General features: G+C 43.6%; 1 protein-coding gene across 6 annotated transcripts in view; it reads right to left on the bottom strand.

The window, feature by feature from the left end:
- The window catches only part of TBC1D7 (TBC1 domain family member 7), a 42,706-nt gene extending 25,541 nt beyond the window's left edge, over positions 1-17,165 (bottom strand). The window contains exons 1-4 of one of the 6 annotated variants that reach the window (XM_033934642.1): positions 17,021-17,165; positions 15,208-15,325; positions 14,043-14,123; positions 2,384-2,571 (exon numbers count right to left, since the gene is read on the bottom strand). In XM_033934642.1, the coding sequence (XP_033790533.1) occupies positions 2,384-2,571; positions 14,043-14,123; positions 15,208-15,319 (381 nt within the window). In that variant the 5' untranslated portion in view covers positions 15,320-15,325; positions 17,021-17,165. Of the gene's footprint in view, positions 1-2,383; positions 2,572-14,042; positions 14,124-15,207; positions 15,326-16,340; positions 16,480-16,540; positions 16,784-16,988 lie in introns of those variants that run through there. The other 5 variants (XM_033934643.1, XM_033934640.1, XM_033934639.1 and 2 more) reach the window with 5 other exon arrangements.
- Positions 17,166-17,416: the final 251 nt, after the last annotated feature.

Here is a 17,416-nt window from a genome sequence, read left to right as displayed (position 1 = left end):
TTGTCAAAAATTAAACAATATTTCTGCTAATTATCCATATTCCATCTAAAACATTTAAAATAAAATGTTTTTCTTCTAGCTTTGTTGTCCTTGCCACCCACTCCTCCCCCTCAGGGTTCTAAAATTATTCTTTCCTCCACCCTAATAGCCTAGAATATGCTCACTCTTCCTTCCCTCCCCACCCCTGTAGCCTGACAGCTCCCTCTCTTCCCTCCTGTGCTCTCCCCCATGGTCCAGCATTTCTCGCACTCTCTTACCTCATTCCTATTGCCAAGCATCTCTCCATCACTCCATTCTGCTCCTGGATCCAATATCTCCCTCCTGTCTCTCCCTTCCTCTCATCCACCCCCATGTCAAACATCTTTCTCTCTCTCTCACTCTCTCCTTTGCACCCTTCCTCCCATGCATTTTCTCCCTTCCTTTGCCATATCCAACATTTCTGCCTCTTTCCCACTGTTCATCATCTCTCTTTCCTGCCTTGTGCTCTGGATCAAACTTCTAGCCCCTCCCTGCACCATCTCTCCCTTCCTCCCCTCCATTATCATGTGCAACATTTTATCCTCTCCATTTACCATGAATGTCTCCCTCCCCCTCCCCCTGTGCCAGCAAACTTTTTTTCTTCTCACCCCTCCCCTCATCAGCATTTTTTGTTCCTTTTCACCTCTCCCTTACACCTGTGCCAGCATCTTTCCTTCCTCTCCTCCCCTGTGCTCTATTCTCCCTAAGTAAACTGCTTGCCACTAACCCAGAAGCCTCTCCTCTGCTTTGGAGAGGCTTCCAGGTTAGCAGCAGGTAGCGTGTGTAATTCACTGCTGATACATAATGCAATGAAGCCAACACCATCACTAAAGGAGATTCTGCACAGGAAAAGGAGAATTCTGCATGACTATGCAATTCAACAGAAATTCTGCATTGTGCAGACTTTCACCAGAAGTAACTATCATAGTGTTTTTGTCAAAGCAATAGAGGATATCGTGTACAGAATTTCATATAAAATTGTTTTACTAACTTTCAAAATAATAAATAATAAATTCAAAATAATAAATAATCCGCTAAAGCTCCAATATTTCTAGAAAGATATCTCATTCCATACAACCCAATGAGGGCTCCTTTTATCAAGGTACGGTAGGGGTTTAACGCGCGGAATACTGCGCGTTAAACTGCCTGCCGTGCTAGTCGCTAACGCCTCCATTGACGAGGCGTTAGTTTTTTGGCTTGCCGCAGGGGTTAGCGCGTGATGAAATGTCCGACGCACTAACCCCACTAGCGCACCTTGATAAAAGGAGCCCTAAGATCTGAAGAGAAAATTCTTCTTTTTGTTCCATCTCTAAGAATCATAAATACACGAGACACAATCTTCTCCGTTTCAGCACCACAAATTTGGAACGCGTTGCCAGCCTACTTCAAGAATGAAAACTCTCGATAGATTCAAAGGAATGCTGAAGTGTTGGCTATACAAAGAGGCCTTCCAGACCTAAATTTTATGAGGATTTCACTAGCTCATCTAAATAAATAATGAAACTTTTTTTATCCCACCCTTTGTTTTATCCTTCTTTGTGCTTCTTTTCTATATGCATTGTAGTTCCTCCCACTTTCCTCCTGTATAAGTTCGTCATGTGTTTGCCTTTAGGAATACTTAAAATACGTTGGTCTTCCCTTTTTTTTAACTATACATCACTTTGAATTAAGATACTGCGATTGAATCAAAATTTTAATAAAACTTGAAACTTCTCCCAGCTTAGCTGGGGAGGTCTTAGGAGATGGGAAGGGCACTAGGGAATGTCAGCATAAGTCCTCCCAGACTGCTTTTTTCTTTGGGTGAAGGAAGGAATATAAGGAAAACGCAGGGGGCAAGTGGCCCCCTTCTAGTTTTACTGTCAGGGATTCCTAAAGGGAAGTGAAAGCTGTTGTCAATCTCATTGAATTTATACATTTGGAGGATTTAGGTGGGGGGGGGGGAGATTGATAGCCTCCCAAATTCTCCCCAAATTTTGGGCTGGAGGCTGAGAGCTGATGAATCCCAGCCAATTATATTTTCAGGTATGGGGAAAGAAGCTCTTGGCAGTCAGATTTAGGCTTTGTATAACCAAGTTAGGAGGTCAGCAGTCAAAGCCACAGATATCCATTTAACTTTTTCAGGCCTACACAGAATCTGGCTGCTTAAAATTAGCTGCATAGGGGAACTTAGATAACTAATTTCCTTGCTCACTTTCAAAGACTTTGATCCAACCATATAAATAAGTCCTCACTTAGCCAGCCAGATCTCTGAATATCTAACGTGTTTCTAGCCATCATTACAGTCTGGAAAAAGTTTGAACTGGTATTTTTCCCCTTTTCCCCTTCTTGCTAGGACTGCATTGCCAGAGGCAGCGGCAGCACCCACCAGAGGACTTGTCAGATTGTGAGACCGCTTTCCTGTTTCCAGGAGGTGCATTTGCAAGTGGATGTTCACTTTTGGCGTAGAGTCTTGGATGGCATGGATGACTTGCAGAGCGTGAAGTATGTCCTGGTACTGCTCCTTACGATACGTCATCACCAGTGCATGAGACTCACGGTGAGGAGGAAGAATACCTACACAACACATAAAAAGCAGTCAGTGAGGCCATTTTCAATCAAGACACCAAAAGTGGAATGCATTATGGCACTTTATCACACATTCAAAGTAAAAGATGCAAATTGAATTTTGGAATTCACATCAATTTTATAACATAAAAATTAGTTTTGTTCTATCCAATGTTTTTTTTTTAATATTTTTTTTTTATATGACAGAGATTTGAACTGTGAGATTTTGCTACCTTTTATATGCCCAAAGCAAGAAAGGACTAATTCATTCATAGATAAATACATGTTGTTGTTTTATATTTCTATTTTATGTTCTTATCTATGCAAACTGATTCTATTTATATCTTAATATTTGATTAATTGTGACCACTTTTAGTTTTTAGTTTATACATGTTCATAAGATTTTATGCAGACATTTTTGGTGTATGTTTTGACTGCATATATAGTTTTTGTAATTTATGTTCGTGGTTATAAGCTATTGCTTATCAGTTTTATATCATGTGTTGTTTCTATTGATCTAGAATTGTGTTTTTAAATATATGTCTATATTTATATTTCTTACAGACCCCCGACATAGGCTACACACTGAAACACATACCATGTTGGGTCATTTAAACCATAAAATAGAAAATACACTCTGCACAAGTCCCAAGGAATCCAAAGAAAGAGCAGAATGAGCCAGGTCTTCAAGCAAACCACACTTTAATAGCAACCAATATAACAAATATAGAATATCATCTAGGCATGCGGCGGACTCGACACAGGCCATGTTTCGGCAAGAGTGCCTATATCAGGAGTCCGTTATGAATTCTCTCAAAGGCGTGAGATTGTCAAACAGTAGGCAGTAATCCACAAACTAAGCTGCGGTAGCGTTTTAGTGCGCGCTAACCCCTGCGCTACGTGGAAAAACTAACACCAGCTCAATAGAGGCGTTAGCGTCTAGCGCGCACTAACACCGCTAGCGCAGCTTAGTAAAAGGAGTCCTAAGTGATTCACCAGAGCAACAGGATGCAAATGCCACTTCCAAATGTGCAAGTGAAAGAAACAGAACCCTCAAACATTTGGTCCCAAGAAAGACACCTGTGTAAGTCTATAGTATTCAGTCGCACGGCACTAAAAAGGGAGCTCATTCTGTGTTGAGTTTATCAGAAGCATTCTTTGAATTTCTTTTATTTGGCTAGCAGCTTACACCATCTTTCCTTCCCCCTGCACTAAGAAAAAGCAAAGGCACATAGAGTTCCACCGCGAGGGTCAGAGAAGTTTTTTGCTACAAATAAGACTTTCTTTGACTGTGTATTCCCATATGTGCTATATGTGAGGGAAAGTTTTCCTTTTGTGTGCACACATTTCTCCTTGAGGTGGCAGCCTTTGTTTTTAGGTAAAAGCATGGTTTCAGTAACAGTACCGAGCCCTTTTCCTGCCTGTTGCCATGTATCATTTAGAACAAATTGTATAGGAGGAAATTTTTTTTCACTCAGAGAATAGTAAAGTTCTGGAACGTGTTGGCAGAGGATGTGGTAAGAGTGGATAACGTAGCTGGTTTTAAGAAAGGTTTGGACAAATTACTGGAGGAAAAGTCCATAGTTTGTTATTGAGAAAGACATGGGGGTAGCCACTGCTTGCCCTGGATCGGTAGCATGGAATGTTGCTACTCCTTGGGTTTTGGCCAGGTACCAGTGATCTGGATTGGCCAGCGTGAGAACGGGCTACTGGGCTTGATGGACCATTGGTCTGACCCAGTAAGGCTACTCTTATGTTTATGCCTGTCTTCCTCTTTCTGCGATCTTTTGTAGTTTATGAAAGCTAACCATTTATTCCTTACTTTCTCAGTTACTCCTTTTGAGAACCAAAGCGGAGGGTGGAGGAAAACTTTTTCATAAAACTGACTGAAAAAAGTTCATCTTTTACCAGGAAAAAGTGTGTTCAGGGATTAAAGATAGTTGTTTAGGGAATTCTATATTCGGAGCCTAACGTTATATGCTATTTCCACACTGCGTTTTCAGCACAAAAAAGTGTTATAATGGAAGCAAGGTGCCAAAACAGGCCAAAAATGGCAGATCCACACAGAACTAAACTTACACATCCAGTTATAGAAGAGCACCTAAGTGTTTCTGTGCAGCAGAGCTGAAAAGAGGGTGAAATCCAGAACACAGCAGTAAAAGCCATCTATAAGGCCAAAAAATTTCACCACGTAACTCCTCTTGTGATAAAAGCCCATTGGCTTCCTTCCCATCCATCACCGTATCATCTATAAAACTCTATTACTGACTTTTAAAACAAGAAACATTGGACAGCCAGAATTCATTAATAAATTTTTGATACCATACACTACATCACGTTTTTTTCGTTCCTCAGAGCAAAATTTATTAGCAATCCCAATCTTGAACCATATTAACACTAGAAGAAACACAATCTTTTCAGTAGTTGCCCCCAACCCTCTGGAATTCGGCACCAAATGCTCTAAGAGAGATAACCAATCTTGAGAAATTTAAATCTTTTCTTAAGACATTTCTTTTCAAAGATGCCTTTCAAGTGTAAATGTCCTTTTAAGGATTTAAAAATTTTGTATCTTTTATAAGTCCGCTTGTATTGGACCTACTTATTTTGTTTATACCTTCATATCTTACTTTTCTTTAATCATTTTAGTTCTCCCCTTTTTTTCCACTCGTACCCTTTTGTCTAATCGTATATGTCATTGTTTTATCTAATCTTGTATGTTTATTTTGTTAAAGTAATGTTAAATTGCATTATCTGTTTTTACCCTATTTTAAAATGTATAACCACCTTGAAATAAATGATAAGGTGGCATCAAATTTTTTATAAACTTGAATGATGGGAGGGACATAGCAGGCAGTGGCGTAGTGAGGTTGGGAGTTGCCTGGGGCAGTGGTGTCCTCCTACTCTGTTCTTGCCCCCTCCCCCCTTGCGCACCCCCTTTCCCCCTGTACCTCTTTAACTTCCCCAGCAATCACAACATCGCCAATTTGCTGCTTGTGCCAGCTTTGGCTCTCCCTCTGACATTTCCTGGTCCTTAGCAAAGAAATGTTTCTTTAGTTTGCGTCTGCTGAGACAAGTCAGGTCATTATTCTATCAGGAACACTACACATTATTGGTACAGTCCACTGTGCTTGCTCAGTTGGATTATTGTAATTCTGTATATTTGGATATTAAACAGATTGACTACAGTTGATACAGGGATACAGCGGCCAAACTTATCTTTGGAAAGATACAGTTGATACAGGGATATTAAACAGATTGACTACAGTTGATACAGAATACAGCGGCCAAACTTATCTTTGGAAAGAGAAAGTACGATCTTGCATTCCCGTTGTTGAAAAAGCTTCATTGGCTTCCAGTTTGTCATAGAACAAAGTTTAAGTGTGTATGTGTTGTTCTTAAATTCTACTATGGAATATTTGATCCTTCAATCCCTCTATGTTGGAATGCTATTAGATCCTATTATTCAAGGATTTCAACAATTTATAAACTATCATTTCCATCCTCTAGAGCAGTGTTTTTCAACCTTTTTACACCTATGGACTGGAAGAAATAAAATAATTATTCTGTGGACCGACATCGGTCCGTGGATCGGCGGTTGAAGAACACGGGGCTAAGTCGTGGGCCATACCCCACCCATCTCTACCCAATCTCCACCCCAGACCCCGCCCCCATAATAGTACTAATTGCACCTTGCACGTCCCGTGCCTCATCTGGAAACCTTTCCTCTGACGTTGCAACGTCGGAGAGAAGGCTTCTGAGTTCAGGCGCAGGATGCCCGTAGGAGTCACTGCCTGTGGCTTTGTGCACTGAATCAGTTAGGAAGAGGGAGCTGGCTCGAAGATAACGTCGCATCGATCACACCGGCGGTTGAAGAACACTGTTTTGGGCCTGATGCACATGCTGGCCCTGTGGACCAGCAGGAAATTTCTGTGGTCCTCTAGAGCAGTGTTCTTCAACCACCAGTCCATGGACCAGTGCCGGTCCAAAGAAATTTCCTGCCGGTCCACAGGGCCAGCAAGTGCATCAGGCCCAAAACAGTGTTCTTCAACCGCCAGTCCACAGTGCGATCAATGCGGCGGTATCTTCGAGCTAGCTCCCTCTTCCTAACTGATTCAATGCACAAAGCCATGGGCAGTGGCTCCTACGGGCATCCTGCGCCTGAACCGGAAGCCTTCTCTCTGACGTTGCAACGTCAGAGGAAAGGTTTCCAGATGAGGCACGGGACGTGCAAGGTGCAATTAGTACTATTATGGGGGCGGGGTCTGGGGTGGAGATTGGGTAGAGATGGGCGGGGGTCTGGCCCATGACTTAGCCCAGTGTTCTTCAACCGCCGGTCTACAGACCGATGCCGGTCCACAGAATAATTATTTTATTTCTGCCGGTCCATAGGTGTAAAAAGGTTGAAAAACACTGCTCTAGAGGACTTAAAAGTGACGGGAAGTTCAGTAAAACTTTGTCATTTAAACTGGTAGAAACTTGGAATAAACTACCAGATTCTTTAAGACTGTTAGGTCAGCTACATCAGTTTTGGAAAGATCTAAAAACTTGGTTGTTTATGCAATAGTTATCTAAGATCCCCAGTCGACGAACATCAACTAAGTATATTCGATCTTCTAACTATTTAAATATCTAATCTTAACTAACAGTACTCTCTCCATTTGATCTATTAGTTTATTATCTTATTTTTAATGAACTGCAAACCGAATCGAGTTCCTTCGGTATATAAATTGAAGACTAGATTAGAAATGACATCAGAGGAAGTGCTAAGGCCATCGTGAGCAGAAGATTGAAGCGGATGCTCGTGCCAGCGAAGAGCTAGAGGTACCGGGGGTTGGTGGAGGAAGGGAAGACGAATGCAGCAGAGGTGCTGGCACCTCTCCCAAATTGCTGGGGAACTTTTTAATCTAACATCCTATATCAAACGCCTTCGATATTACAAGAGTACTATCTACTGGATGTCAATTTTTACCCCTGAGGCAGGCTTTTCAAAGCAAAAAAAGACAAGTGTCGTGTCCATAACACAGACTGTTGGGGTTTTAAAAAAAATTATTTATTTAGCAAGTTTACATATTAAGTATCCACTTGTACATAAAATTTAAGAAAAGCAGACAAAAAGCCCAAGTATTCAATTATATTATGCTCAAGAAAAATAAAATATAGCTTAACTTCAACTCAAGTCCTCAAATTAGATCCATACAGATTGTTTTTGAGGTTTTAAGCTCCCAAACAGTACACAAATTCATAAATTTGAATTGTTTTATCCTGTGCTTAGTGTTGGCGGGGGAGGGGCTTGTTTAAGCAAGAAGGAAACAACATGCCTAGATAGCACAGTTACTTACCGTAACAGGTGTTATCCAGGGACAGCAGGCAGATATTCCCACACATGGGTGACGTCACCGACGGAGCCCCGCAGCGGACAGCCTCGAAAGCATCTTGCTTGAAGATCTCGAGCTTTCGATTGCTGCATCGCGCATGCCTTCCCGCCCAAACTAGGGGGCGCATCTCCTGAGAGGATCCTCAGTTCAGATACCAAGCTAAGAAGCCAACCAGGGGAGGTGGGAGGGTTGTGGGAATATCTGCCTGCTGTCCCTGGATAACACCTGTTACGGTAAGTAACTGTGCTTTATCCCAGGACAAGCAGGCAGCATATTCCCACACATGGGTGACCTCCAAGCTAAATCAAAAGGGAGGAGGGAAGTTGGCAATTTAAGAAAAAAGATTCTGTAAAACAGATTGGCCAAAATGGCCATCCCTCCTGGATAAAGTATCCAGACAATAATGAGAAGTAAAAGTGTGAACCGAGGACCAAGTGGCAGCTTTACAAATTTCCTCAATAGGAGTTGATCTGAGGAAAGCAACAGAAGCCGCCATAGCCCTGACTTTATGGCCCGTTACTCGACTCTGTAGAGGAAGACCAGCCTGAGCATAACAGAAAGAAATACACGCAGCCATCCAGTTGGAGATAGTACGCTTCGAGACGGGATGACCCAATCTATTTGGATCAAAAGAAATAAAAAGTTGAGGAGAATTTCTGTGAGGTTGAGTACGTTGAAGATAGAAAGCCAACGTACGTTTACAATCCAAAGTATGCAAAGCCGCCTCACCAGGGTGAGAATGTGGCTTAGGAAAAAATACCGGTAGAACAATAGATTGATTGATATGAAAATCAGACACTACTTTAGGTAAGAATTTGGGATGCGTACGGAGCACCACCTTGTCATGGTGAAAAACAGTAAAAGGTGGATCCGAAACCAAAGCTTGTAACTCACTAACTCGACGAGCTGAAGTGAGAGCAATCAAGAAAACAGTTTTCCAAGTAAGATATCGAAAATGAGCCAAGTCAATAGGTTCAAAAGGAGGCTTCATCAATTGAGCCAAGACCACATTAAGATCCCATACCACAGGAGGTGGTTTGACAGGTGGATGGAGATTAAAAAGACCCTTCATAAAACGAGAAACTAGAGGGTGTGCCGAAAGTGATTTCCCCTCTAAAGGCTGATGGAAAGCAGCAATTGCACTAAGATGAACTCTAATAGATGTGGATTGAAGACCTGACTGGGATAGATGAAGTAAATAATCCAAAACGGAAGCCAAAGCAGAAGAAGTTGGCTGAAGATTATGAGTGGAACACCAAGAAGAGAATCTGGTCCACTTTTGACTATAACATTGACGAGTGGACGGTTTTCTGGAAGCCAGAAATACATCCTGAACAGACTGAGAAAATTCAGCAGAATCCATCAGGTAGAAAGGAACCATGCTGTCAAATGAAGAGACTGCAGGTTTGGATGAAGTAAGGATCCCTGACTCTGAGTGAGCAGAGAAGGAAAAACTGGCAGAAGAAGAGGTTCCTTGATGCTGAGTTGCAGAAGAAGAGAGAACCAATGTTGTCGGGGCCACCGAGGTGCTATGAGAATCATTGTGGCATGATCCGACTTCAACTTGACAAGAGTTTTGAGAATCAGAGGAAAAGGAGGAAAGGCGTAAAGGAACTGATTCCTCCAGTCTAGTAGAAAAGCATCCGCCTCGAGACGAAGAGGGGAGAAGATGCGGGAACAAAACAGAGGAAGTTTGAAGTTGTTGGGTGACGCAAAAAGATCCACCCGAGGAGTCCCCCATCGATTGAATACTTGACGAAGTGTGGGGGAGTTGATCGTCCATTCGTGAGGTTGAAGCAGACGACTCAATTTGTCTGCAAGGCAATTCTGAATACCTTGAATATAAACAGCTCGAAGAAAGATGTTGTGTGAAATCGCCCAATGCCACAACTTCAGAGCTTCCTGACACAGAGGATGGGAACCCGTCCCGCCCTGTTTGTTGACATAATACATTGCTACTTGATTGTCCGTCCGAACAAGGACTACTTGGTCGTGAAGGATGTGAAGGAAAGCTTTGAGAGCAAGAAATATCGCTCTGAGTTCCAACAGATTGATGTGACATCGACGATCTGTGGCCTTCCATAACCCTTGCGTACGGAGACCATCTACGTAGGCTCCCCATGCGTACTCGGACGAATCTGTTGTGAGAACTTTCTGATGAGGAAGATGGAGAAACAGCAAACCTCTGGAAAGATTTGAAGAGAGCATCCACCAGCGGAGAGACTTCTTTAAAGAAGGTGTCACCGTTATATGGCGAGAAGGTGGATCTAGAGCTTGTTGCCATTGGGATGCCAGAGTCCACTGAGGGATGCGAAGGTGTAGTCTTGCAAAAGGAGTCACATGTACTGTAGATGCCATGTGACCGAGAAGGACCATCATTTGACGCGCCCTGATAGTTGATAGGGAAGTTACATGATGACAAAGGTTTAAGAGAGTATTCTGTCGGTTGAGAGGAAGGAAAGCTCTCATGCGAACAGAATCCAACACCGCTCCAATAAATTGGATCGATCGAGTTGGAACTAACTGAGATTTTGGGAAGTTGATATGGAACCCCAGACTTTGAAGAAAAGAAATAGTCTGAAGGGTCGCTTGTGTAACCCCTGTAAGAGAAGGAGCTTTTATAAGCCAATCGTCGAGGTAAGGAAAAACTTGCAATCCCCGGGCTCGAAGGGCCGCGGCTACCACAACCAGACACTTGGTGAAGACCCGAGGAGAGGTTGCTAAGCCAAATGGAAGAACCCTGTATTGAAGGTGAAGGTTCCCCACCTTGAACCTGAGATATTTGCGAAAATTTGGATGAATAGGAATGTGAGTATAAGCCTCTTTGAGATCCAGTGAGCACATCCAATCCCCTTGATCCATGAGGGAGTACAGAATCGGGAGAGAGAGCATGCAAAATTTCTCTTTGACTAGAAATTTGTTGAGAGCTCGGAGATCCAGAATGGGTCGCAAATCCCCCGTCTTCTTTGGAACCAGGAAGTATCTGGAATAAAACCCCTGGTTGTGTTCGAGAGGAGGAATTTCCTCCACTGCTCGAAGGTGAAGAAGAGCCCGAGCCTCCCGAAGAAGAAGGGGAAGTTGCGAGGAACTGGAAAGACACTCTCTTGGAGGGTGATCTGGAGGCACCTGAAGCAGGCGCAGGGAGTATCCCTCGCGGATGATTGTAAGGACCCAAAGGTCCGATGTAATGGTTTCCCAGACAGATGAAAAAAGGGAAAGGCGACCTCCGATGGGTAGGGAGGAATTTGGATGTAAAGAGGTTGGAATGCTCATCACTGGACCGTCAAAAAGACGGAGCTGTTTTGGTTGGAGCAGGTGTCTGGGGCTTTTGAGGACGTTGTTGTTGTGGCCGCCTAGGTGGAGGCCTAGAAAAAGCCGGTGTGGACTTCATGGGGTAACGACGAGCTGGAGGTCTGTAAGCTCTAGTCATAGAAGGTTTTGGTTTCGGACGAAGCAGAGAGGCGAAGGAGCGCTCATGCTCAGAAAGCCTTTTAGTAGCTGCTTCAATAGAGTCATCAAAGAGCTCAGAACCTTGACACGGCAGGTTTGCTAAACGATCCTGTAAATTGGGATCCATATCTACAATCCTGAGCCATGCAAGACGTCTCATAGCCACTGCAAATGCCGAGACTCTGGAGGATAGCTCAAAAGCATCGTAAGATGCCTGCAACATGAATAGACGTAACTGAGATAGAGATTGAATAATATGTTTATATTCAGAAAGGCGTTCTTTGGGCCAGTCTGGGCAAAACGATGACAACTGCTTCAAAAAATGGTTAAAATATGAAGTAAAGACATAGTTGTAATTCAAAATTCTATTTGTCATCATAGAATTTTGATAAAGTCTGCGCCCAAACTTGTCCATAGTTCGCCCTTCGCGTCCTGGTGGAACTGTTGCAGACACCTTAGATGGGTGAACCTTCTTCAGGGAGGATTCCACAACTAGAGATTGATGAGAAAGTTGAGATTTCTCAAACCCTTTACATGGAACAGTACGATACCGAGACTCCAGCTTCGATGGAATAGCTGTCACAGAATAAGGAGTCTCCATGTTACGTAGAAAAGTCTGCTTCAGCACCGGTGTCATGGGTAGACGTAAAGTCTCCTTAGGAGGATGAGAAAGTTCCATATCCGCCAGATATTCAGGCGTGTATTTTGAATCGGAACGTAAATCAATATTAAGAGCCTGCCCCATGTCGAAGACAAATTTAGCGAAGGAAGAAGACTTCGAGGTCGAGGCTTCCTCAGGAGAGACAGAACGAGAACGATGTGCCACTGAAAAAGATGGAGAAGCCTCGCGTGAATACTGAGATACAGGCTCAGATTCAAGATGTAAAGTGATGGAAGATGCTCCACTGCCTGTCAGAGGAGGAGTGGCTGAATGTTTCCGCTTAAGGCTCCGAGTCGGAGAGGTACGCGGAGTACGAGGCTTAGTAAGAGGAGATTTTTCTCGAGATAAATGCCTCGAAGGTGGCGTCCTCGACCTCGAATGCCTCGATGAAATTGAAGAGGCAATGGTAGTATGAGAGCGAGGTAAAACTTTGGAAGTAAGATCAGAATGCTTCGAGCTCTTTGTAGAGGTAAGCTTCGAAGATCGAGACCTGTGCTTGGATCGAGGTAATGATTGTTTAGCCCCATGTTCAGATGAGGAGTCCGACGAGGAAACCCTGGATCGAGACCTGCGACGAGGAGATCGTCGAGAAGGTGCAGATTGTTGCTCAGGCTGGAGTTGCGCAGACAGAGTCGAGGCCGGTACCAACTGAGCCACTATTGAGGAAATTTGCGTAGTCAAAATTGACTTAAGCATATCCTCAAACATGGGGACGGAGACCAAAGGACTCGGAGTCACAGGAGGTCTCGTGCGTTCCAAGGAGGGCGACCTCGATCGAGAGTATTCCCTGGACTTGGAAGCACGTTTTGAAGGTCTGGAAGACGGAGTCAAACCTGGGGCCCCAGGTTGAATGGAGGTAGACTCTGTCGGCTTCTTAGGGATGGTACCTGAAAAGGAAGCAGGAGACTTACCCCCCAATCCAGGCTTCGAGGACATCGTCGAGGCCTTCGAGGCCGAGGACCCGGAGGTCTTCGAGGCCGAGGCCTGTCGAGAAGGCGAGGTCGAGGCTTTAGTACTCGAGGTTGGACCCGGAGTCGAGGATTTTACAGATGCCTCGACCGAGGCCACAGCTTTTTCAGGCTCCATACGAGGAAAAAGCTCCAAAAACCTGTCGCAGCGGCATTTAAAAGCACGAGGTTGAAGAGTGAGGCAGCGAAGACAATCTTCAGGGCGATGAGTCGACCCGAGACAGATCATACACTGACTATGTGGATCAGTGATGGAAATAGTCCTACCGCACTGATAACACCTTTTAAACCCGGTAACAGGCCGGGACATAGATAGGACAAAGTCCGTGTCGAGAACGGAGAAGAGAGGCCTAGGCCTCAATCTTCCAACCCGACGCTAAAGAAAAACAAAAAGATGTTTTGTTTTGTTTTTTTTTTTAGAAAAAGAAATAAAATAGAATTAGTATAGTAACACAGCGACCGAAAACAATAAAAAGTACTCAGCCGCGGTGAAGAGAAGGCACAACGCTACGGGAACCAAGTCGACAAGTCTTCTCGGCTCCGCGGAAAACGTTGAACTGAGGATCCTCTCAGGAGATGCGCCCCCTAGTTTGGGCGGGAAGGCACGCGCGCATGCGCGATGCAGCAATCGAAAGCTCGAGATCTTCAAGCAAGATGCTTTCGAGGCTGTCCGCTGCGGGGCTCCGTCGGTGACGTCACCCATGTGTGGGAATATGCTGCCTGCTTGTCCTGGGATAATGCAGATTTTCACGAGAAAAGGGACTCTGAGAATAAGCAGATGTAAATCTCTGTAAGCACTTTTTTTTTATAGGCCAAGATTTGAAGGGAAAGTATGATTGTGCTTTCCATCTGAAAACCGATGCAAAGCTCATGGAAAGAAGTTATCTGTGTTAACCGTTCTACTGCAAAGCCCACAACAGAGTTCATGCATGCCGATATGTCAGCTCCATATTCAGTGAAAACAACCCAATGCATATTGCTCTGAGATGTCTTTTAAGAGCATCTCTAATGCTAGAAATACCATACCTAGGAGTACCTTCCACACCAAGACCCGGTACATGGATGGGAGGGGGAACCGCTGGCTGAATGTGCAAAGTTTCTCTACATCTGAAAGGTAAATAAAGAGTTTCAGAGCCTACAAATTTCAAGAAGCAGAATTAAATATGGTGAAAGGGATTTGTAGTTATACAACCAACTCAAAGCGGTTCTACACACAATCTAATCTAATGTACCTGGGGCAATGGTGGATTAAGTTACTTGCCCAGGGTCATGGAGCAGCGCAGGGTTTGAATATACAAATGCACATCAATCCAGTGCTTGTAAAGCCGTCACACCTTTGTGCATTTTTCACATTCTGCTGTTTAAATATATAATTCAGATTGCATTAAAATAGGCGATGTTTCACTTATATATCTACACAAATCAGAGGTCGGTTTTAGATAGGACATGGAGAATTCCCATGGTGTTTTACAAGAGGCTCTGTAGAGCTTCTTGCAAAATAGAACAGGGTTGTATTAGATGTCTCCCCACATTCAGAAGAAGCAGCAATTTTAAAAAGCTGCACATTGCTAAACTGCGTTTTAAGCCACTCCCCAGCTTTATAAGACTGCTGCTGCCTAAGTGCCTGCACACCCTGGTCCTGCAGCCTGTTCCCCACAGTCATTTCCTCTAAAACTGTACTGCTGGCCCTTCCATAGCATCAAATTCCCCTTATATACCCTCTTCAACAAGGAAATACCTTTTCTATTCAATCCCACCCCTTGAAACCCTCTAGTCAATGTCCCTACCATACTCCCCAATCTCAGCTCCCAGAGTCTAGTTGTTCCTGCTCTCCATGGTCCAGGTTTCAAAACAATGGCTGTGAATTCCAGCTATATTACTACTGCTAGAGATCAGGCTGTCAAATAAGAGAAAATTGCTCTTGTTAATAAGTTTACCTCATGTATGAATTAAATTTTGTTAAGTTTAATTTGTGATAGTCAGCAGGGCTAAAATGCCTTAGGCTGCAGGCTGTAAAGGGCTACATTCATCAATATTTCCCAGCTCACAACACTGGTTGCCCTGCTAATAATCTAACAACTCAAGATTTGGAAACACAAATGACAAAGTCAATACTTCGCCTCATCATACTAACAAAAGGTTGCATGAACATAAAAAAAAAGTACAAAAAGATGAAAGGCATGGCACGTACCTAGGCGGTCATCTTTCAGCAGGATCTCCAAGGACTTTTTCTCTTCCACTCCTCGGAAGCCAACTTTTTCATAATACACCGAGCGGAAATTTCTCTGTGAATCCTCCACCATATTTCACTATGTAAGAAGAAATAACTTAAACATGGTCTCTCTAGAACAGAAGCAACATTATACAAAACACAGTGAATTTCTTTGAGGTGACCAGCTCATCTGAACTTACCCCCTCTTTTACTAAAACCAGCAGTGTAGGCCGGTATGGTAAATGTTCCGATGCCCATATGAATTGAATGGGCATTGGAGCATTTGCCGTGTGGCACTCAGCTGTGCAGCCTTGTAAAAAGGGGGCCCTAGTTTTTTAGTTTAAATCACTATTTCTAGAGCTGTTGCACAAAGATGAAACATGAATGTCAAAATGCATTTGTTCCTCTTTTGTAACTAGCTGACATCCTGACCTTCAAATTTCAATGTGTTAAAAAGAGAAGCAGATCAAATGTAAAAACTGAATAAATTAAAGCTTTATTGACTACAACACATATAAGAATTAGTAATTAGTATTTGAGATTTATTATGTTTTATATTAAACAATACCTATTGTGCACTGCCTTGGGTGAATCTCTTCATAAAGACAGTTAATAAATCACAATACATAAATAGAATATTCTGTACATTATTTTTCTTTTACTAATAGGTTTCTGAAATGTTCATTACCAATTTGTTTTCATTAGTCATTTAGTCACAGAATTTGCAACCTGATGCAGCTCCAATATGGAGCAAAACATGGCCATGTTGGGTTTTAATATTCCTATATGTGATACAGTCAATAAAGATTTCATTTATTACATGTGCACAATAAATCTGCTGTTTTGGTGCTTTGGCTTGTGGAAATCCTTTTCTTGTATGTTTGCTTCAAATAGCAATTTCACACCATACTAGGACGAATTGAGACATCCAAGTTTTACTTTCATCGAAAGCAATGGAAGTAAGGAGGACAGACGTTTTTTTTCTGGAGACATATGGTAACACTACTCAGTACTAACAAGCAATAAACACTAACTGATCAATATGAATCAGTTTCTGCTTAAGTGCCACGAAACATCTGCCCCAGACCCAATTAGCAAAAGTTAACTCCTACCTAACTGAATATTGGATCTCCCAGCATTCATCAATCATGTAATCATTGAAAGACACACACTTTTTACCCCGAACATTACTGCAGAAGCCAGGTCTCTTTTACTGTGGGGCAGTGGAGAACTCATAGCTCCCAGGCCTGGCTTATAGAGCAAGCTTTCAGCTGGCTACGGTGGAAATGGGGCCAGAAGGGAGGGAATCTACCTGTACTGATAAGGCCAACTGTGGCAGATCCGAGTAAAAGTCTAGGGAAGTAAGGCACAGATAATGCTGCAGAAAGTATCAGAATACTTTTCAGTATGCAACCACTAGAGTAGTCATGGTTCAAGGCTTGAGAATTAAAGCTCGTCTGACTTCTGGGAACACCTTTTCGCTAGATGGCACTATAAACTAAATAATAACGAAATGAGTAAACCAATATCAGATCAAACAGCAGCAACGTCACTGGATATGGGCGTACAAAAGGCGAGCGGGTGCTGCTTGCTGAGTTTTGCCAGGAAGAAGGGAAACCGGACCCCGTGCCCTACAGCCAGGGATGCTGGATGGACTCCGTCTATCCCGAGAGCTACTGAAACACACTCGCAACACCGCCCCTCTCCCTCCCTCCTCGCAGTTTTACATCTCGCCGCTCCCCCTGCACCCCACGATTTACCTAAACCCTTGCCCTTTACCCGTACAGGTCGCCTCGAGCTGCAGTGCAAGTCGCACGCGCCGCCCCAACGCCTTCTCTCTGACACGACCCGCCCCCCCCTCTCTGACGCAACTTCCTGCTTCCGGCGGGGTACGTCAGAGGCTGGGAACAGGGTAGGTTCTTGGGGGAGGTTAGTTAAGAAAGAGGGAGACGCTTTGGACCAGTTGAGAAGGGCGGGGCGGAGAGTAATAGTAATAAAAGATTGCGACTGGGGGGGGAGGTAGATGAAAGAGAAACAGAATGAGGCAGGGAGAGAGGAGGGGAGGGCGGACGGATGAGAAGGAAGAGAGTTCCTCGGGGGAGGGAGGTCAAGAGAGCTGGAACCAGGTGAAAAGGTTGAAGAGAAAGGTCGAGATGCTTTACGGGGAGTCAGCTGCAAGGTCATAACT

The sequence above is a fragment of the Geotrypetes seraphini genome, chromosome 2, assembly GCF_902459505.1.
Source record: "Geotrypetes seraphini chromosome 2, aGeoSer1.1, whole genome shotgun sequence".
NCBI classification, from domain to species: Eukaryota; Metazoa; Chordata; class Amphibia; order Gymnophiona; family Dermophiidae; genus Geotrypetes; species Geotrypetes seraphini.
This window is presented reverse-complemented; position numbering and strand designations above follow the sequence as displayed.